The sequence below is a fragment of the Schistocerca nitens genome, chromosome 10 (assembly GCF_023898315.1).
Source record: "Schistocerca nitens isolate TAMUIC-IGC-003100 chromosome 10, iqSchNite1.1, whole genome shotgun sequence".
NCBI lineage: Eukaryota > Metazoa > Arthropoda > Insecta > Orthoptera > Acrididae > Schistocerca > Schistocerca nitens.
In genome coordinates, this window is record NC_064623.1 from 116,330,646 (window position 1) to 116,336,645 (window position 6,000).

General features: G+C 37.8%; 1 protein-coding gene across 7 annotated transcripts in view; it reads right to left on the reverse strand.

The window, feature by feature from the left end:
- The window catches only part of LOC126210600 (zinc finger protein 501-like), a 137,057-nt gene extending 131,316 nt beyond the window's left edge, over positions 1 to 5,741 (reverse strand). Inside the window, exons 1-3 of one of the 7 annotated variants that reach the window (XM_049939879.1) lie at positions 5,569 to 5,690; positions 5,362 to 5,481; positions 3,356 to 3,517 (exon numbers count right to left, since the gene is read on the reverse strand). In XM_049939879.1, the coding sequence (XP_049795836.1) occupies positions 3,356 to 3,415 (60 nt within the window). In that variant the 5' untranslated portion in view covers positions 3,416 to 3,517; positions 5,362 to 5,481; positions 5,569 to 5,690. The other 6 variants (XM_049939880.1, XM_049939882.1, XM_049939883.1 and 3 more) reach the window with 6 other exon arrangements.
- Positions 5,742 to 6,000: the final 259 nt, after the last annotated feature.

The window sequence follows — 6,000 nt, forward strand, 5'->3', positions numbered from 1 at the left end:
GGCCAGACAAACGTGTGGTTCCTGAAGAGGGGCAGCAGCCTTTTCAGTAGTTGCAGGGGCAACAGTCTGGATGATTGACTGATCTGGCCTTGCAACACTAACCAAGACGGCCTTGCTGTGCTGGTACTGCGAACGGCTGAGAGCAAGGGGAAACTACAGATGTATGTAATTTTTCCCGAGGACATGCAGCTTTACTGTATGATTAAATGATGATGGCGTCCTCTTGGGTAAAATATTCCAGAGGTAAAATAGTCCCCCATTCAGATCTCCGGGCGGGGACTACTCAGGAGGATGTCGTTATCAGGAGAAATAAAACTGGCGTTCTACGGATCGGAGCGTGGAATATCAGATCCCTTAATCGGGCAGGTAGATTAGAAAATTTAAGAAGGGAAATGGGTAGGTTAAAGTTAGATATAGTGGGAATTAGTGAAGTTCGGTGGCAAGAGAAACAAGACTTTTCATCAGGTGAATACAGGGTTATAAATACAAAATAAAATAGGGGTAATGCAGGAGTAGGTTTAAGAATGAATAAAAAAATAGGAGTGCGAGTAAGCTACTACAAACAGCATAGTGAACACATTATTGTGGCCAAGATAGAAACGAATCCCATGCCTACTACAGTAGTACAAGTTTATATGCCAACTAGCTCTGCAGATGACGAAGAAATTGATGAAATGTATGACAAAATAAAAGAAATTATTCAGGTAGTGAAGGGAGATGAAAATTTAATAGTCATGGGTGACTGGAATTTGAGAGTAGGAAAAGGGAGAGAAGGAAACATAGTAGGTGAATATGGATTGGGGGTAAGAAATGAAAGAGGAAGCCGTCTGGTAGAATTTTGCACAGAGCATAAATTAATCATAGCTAACACTTGGTTCAAGAATCATGAAAGAAGGTTGTATACATTGAAGAACCCCGGAGGTACTAAAAGGTATCAGATAGATTATATAATGTTAAGACAGAGATTTAGGAACCAGGTTTTAAATTGTAAGACAATTCCAGTAGCAGATGTGGGCTCTGACCATAATCTATTGGTTATGAACTGTAGATTAAAACTGAAGAAACTGCAAAAAGGTGGGAATTTAAGGAGATGGGACCTGGATAAACTGACAGAAGCAGAGGTTGTAGACAGTTCCAGGGAGAGCATTAGGGAACGACTGACAAGAATGGGGGAAAGAAATACAGTAGAAGCAGGATGGGTAGCTTTGAGAGATGAAATAGTGAAGGCAGCAGAGGATCAAGTAGGTAAAAAGACAAGGGCTAATAGAAATCCTTGGGTAACAGAAGAGATACTGAATTTAACTGATGAAAGGAGAAAATACAAAAATGCAGTAAATGAAGCAGGCAAAAAGGAATAAAAATGTCTAAAAAATGAGATCGACAGGAATTGCAAAATGGCTAAGCAGAGATGGTTGGAGGACAAATGTAAGGATACAGAGGCGTATATCACTAGGGGGTAAGATAGATACTGCCTACAAGAAAATTAATGAGACCTTTGGATAAAAGAGAACCACTTGAATTAATATCAAGAGCTCAGATGAAAACCCAGTTCTAAGCAAAGAAGGGAAAGCAGAAAGATGGAAGGAGTATATAGAGGGTCTATACAAGGGCGATGTACTTGAGGACAATATTATGGAAATGGAAGAGGATGTAGATGAAGATGAAATGGGAGATACAATACTGCATGAAGAGTTTGACAGAGCACTGAAAGACCTGAGTCGAAACAAGGCCCCGGGAGTAGACAACATTCCATTAGAACTACTGACGGTCTTGGGAGAGCCAGTCATGACAAAACTCTACCATCTGGTGAGCAAGATGTATGAGACGCGCGAAATACCCTCAGACTTCAAGAAGAATATAATAATAATTCCAACCCCAAAGAAAGCAGGTGTTGACAGATGTGAAAATTACCGAACTATCAGTTTAATAAGTCACAGCTGCAAAATACTAACGTGAATTCTTTGCAGACGAATGGAAAAACTGGTAGAAGTCGACCTCGGGGAAGATCAGTTTGGATTCCGTAGAAATGCTGGAACACGTGAGGCAATACTGACCTTATGCCTTTTCTTAGAAGAAAGATTAAGGAAAGGCAAACCTACGTTTCTAGCATTTGTAGACTTAGAGAAAGCTTTTGACAATGTTGAGTGGAATACTCTCTTTCAAATTCTAAAGGTGGCAGGGATAAAATACAGGGAGCGAAAGGCTATTTACAGTTTGTACAGAAACCAGATGGCAGTTATAAGACTCGAGGGGCATGAAAGGGAAGCAGTGGTGGGGAAGGGAGTGAGACAGGGTTGTAGCCTCTCCCCGATGTTATTCAATCTGTATATTGAGCAAGCAGTAAAGGAAACAAAAGAAAAATTCGGCGTAAGTATTAAAATCCAAGGAGAAGAAATGAAAACTTTGAGGTTCGCCGATGACATTGTAATTCTGTCAGAGACAGCAAAGGACTTGGAAGAGCAGTTGAACGGAATGGACAGTGTCTTGAAAGGAGGATATAAGATGAACATCAACAAAAGCAAAACGAGGATAATGGAATGTAGTCGAATTAAGTCGGGTGATGCTGAGGGAATTAGATTAGGAAATGAGACACTTAAAGTAGTAGATGAGTTTTGCTATTTGGGGAGTAAAATAACTGATGATGGTCGAAGTAGAGAGGATATAAAATGTAGACTGGCAATGGCAAGGAAAGCGTGACTGAGTTAACCTCTTTTTTAGGCTAAGGTCAGCGTCCAATCATCCAACACTGATTGAAATTAAGCTTAATAAGAAGCTCAGACAGGCAGGTACTAGAGATCCTAAAACATCAGAAGATTCTATTAGGAGGACAGTGAAAAACAATGCTAGTAGGTCAAAAGATTCTCATAAAAGCAGTGAAATATAATGTTAGTATATTGGATCAGAAGGTCAGCAAATTAAAAAACAAAGTAGATGAGCTTCTTGTTTGTTTAGAAGATTTAGAAATTGAGGGTGGAATAGATGTATTATGCCTGCCTGAACATTATATAGTCAGAGGTATGGAAAAGGTAAATGCAGGTGGATATAAGCTTTCAGCAGACATAGTTAGACACACTACGGAGGGAGGATTTTCCATATACTGTATGTTAAAATGTGTTATAGTGTGAAAAATTTGGAGCCTAAAAAATTTTGTGTAGAGTGACATATAGAAGCATGTGCATGTGAGCTTAAACTCAATAATGGTACTTTATAATTGTAGTCGTGTGTAGGTCCCCATGGGGAAATTTTCAGTTACTTTTGAAAAACTTGGATTCTTTGTTGTGCTCTCTGTCAGACAGAGGGAAGCAAATTATTGTTTGTGGGGATTTAAAAGTGGATTTTCTGAATGATTCCGTACCTCCCATGCAAGTTGGCCCTGATTCGATTCCTGGCAGGGTTGGAGATTTTCTCCGCTCATGGAATGGGTGTTGTGCTGTCTTCATAATTTCATCCTCATCATTCATGGGCAAGTTGCCCAATGTGGCGTTGAATGAAATAAGACTTTCATTGGGCAGCCGATCTAGAAACAGTGAAACATTATAAAAACTGCTGCACTATATTAAGAAACGTTATTATGAAGTCCAGAAGTATGTGCATTATGTCTGAGATTAGCACATCTGATAATAAAATTAGACTAAAACAATTTGGAATATTGTTAAAAGGGAAACTGGGCAACCAATAGCACAAAAAATGAAAAGTTTGTTAACAAGAAGTCAAAAGTAGAAAACCTTTTTAATACTCATTTTTTGTAGAGAAAATAGGATCCAGCTATTCATTAGAACAGACAAGGCAGTATATGGAAGAGGCAATACCAACACAATTTGATAAAATTGAAATTCTACCCACTTCTCCTACTGAAATAAGGAAAATAATTAATTCAGTCAAAAGTAAAAGCTCACATGAAATTGATGCATATTCCGCCAGAGTATTAAAAGGTTGTTCCCAACAGGTAAGTAGGATTCTCAGCCACATATGTAGTGGCACACTGAAATCAGCCATTTTTCCAGACAGACTGAAATATGCTATTGTTAAACCATTGCACGAAAAAGGGGATAGGTCTGATGCTAACAACTACTGCCCAATCTCACTTCTGGCAGCTTTATCCAAAGTTCTTGAAAAAGTAATGTATTCAACAGTACCTTCCGTAAAAATGAAGTACTAATGAAATGCCAACTTTGGTTTTCAGAAAGGCTTTTCAACAGAAAGTGCTGTATATGTTTTCACTGATCAAATATTAAATGGACTGAGTAACCAGACATCATCCATTGGGATATTTTGTGATCTCTCAAAGGCTTTTGATTGTGTGGATTATGAAATTCTCCTACATAAGCTTCAGAACTGTGATACAAATGTGACAGTGCACAAATGGCTTAATCCATATGTAACTGGAAGAATGCAGAAGGTAGAACTTAAGAGTACAGACAGTTCACAAAAATTGGGATAACACCATTGATAAATAGAGACTATGAACACACATCTGTCACTAAGGTAGAATATTCAAAATTTCTGGGAGTGAGCATTGATGAGAAACTGAATTGTTAAGAAACACATTGATGATCTGCTGAAATGGTTAGGTGCATCTACCTACGCTATTAGGGTCATTGCAAATTCTGGTGATAAATATGGCAGTAAATTAGCCTATTTTCATTCACTGCTTTCATATGGCATGATATTTTGCGATATTTCATCATTAAGAGAAAAAGTATTAATTGCACAAAAGTATGTTATCAGAATAATAGCTGGAGCCCATCCAAGATCACTTTGCAAACATTTATTTAAGGAACTCAGGATATTCACAGTACCTTCCAATACATATATTCACTTATGAAATTAGTTATTAATAACTCATCCCACTTCAAAAATAACAGCTAAGTGCATAGCTACAACATAAGAAGAAAGGATGATCTTCACTGTTCTGGGTTAAACCTGACTTTGGCACAGAAAGGGGTGAATTATGCTGCCACAAAAACCTTTGGTCATTTGCCAAATAGCATTAAAAGTTTGACAGATATCCAACCAACAACAAAACTTATGTTAAAGTGACACGTTCCACATCATTACGAAATGTCGTTTTCAGTATCTATGCAACAAATATTAATATATGTATGTCCTTAGGATGGCCGTAGGTGGTGCTTCAATTTGTCTTCTCTAGCTACCTTCAGGGCTTTCAGAATGCAAAAGAAAGTCATGATAATCATTAAAGCAAGTAAAACTACAGACACCTGCAAAATCCATTTCCAAACCGCTGGAGATGCTAACGCTGTCTTGATTGTGTATTTTCGACACTGTAAAATTTGTTATCAAAAAACGGGACACACAGTGCCACCGATTGCAGACTAAAGAAAAACTGTGAAATTCACAGACCTGCACGTGTTAAGTGCAAATACACAATTTAGTCACGAGGAAGCATTCCACATTGGCCTTCAGCTGGTCAATAACATTCCCAAAAGTATCGTATAAAGTCTCTTGACGACAACAACTACTCTGGAAATATACGTAAACATTTTAAAAAAAGTCACGTTGCAGTGCGTGAAATATCAGATGCTAAGGACAAAATAGATAGAGAGATACATCTCCGCCGTGAACGTTCTGAGGGTCAGTTAAGGTTATTTCTTTTAGCATGTAACTTCTTTCACAAACATTAGGTGAAAACTTGATTACATTTTCAATGAGTTTGTTGACGTTTCACATTTGTTTGTAAAATTACGACTACAGGGTTTGAGACGTGTTTAGTTGCAATTAATCGAGCTTGTTCTGATAATCGATTTTACTTAATCGATCATCCTCACGAGTAATTATTTCAATGATTCCTTCTTTGTTTTCAAGACTGTTCAATGTTGACGTGCTATTTACACGTTGGTTGATGTATATCTGCGATTGATGTTTACGCGTGAAGTTCAACAGTTTTAGAACATTTCAGACAAGTCGTTTTTAAAGTCAATAACACCATGTGAAACGACCTAATGGCTTATGAAAATATGATTCATTACTATTTGAAAATGA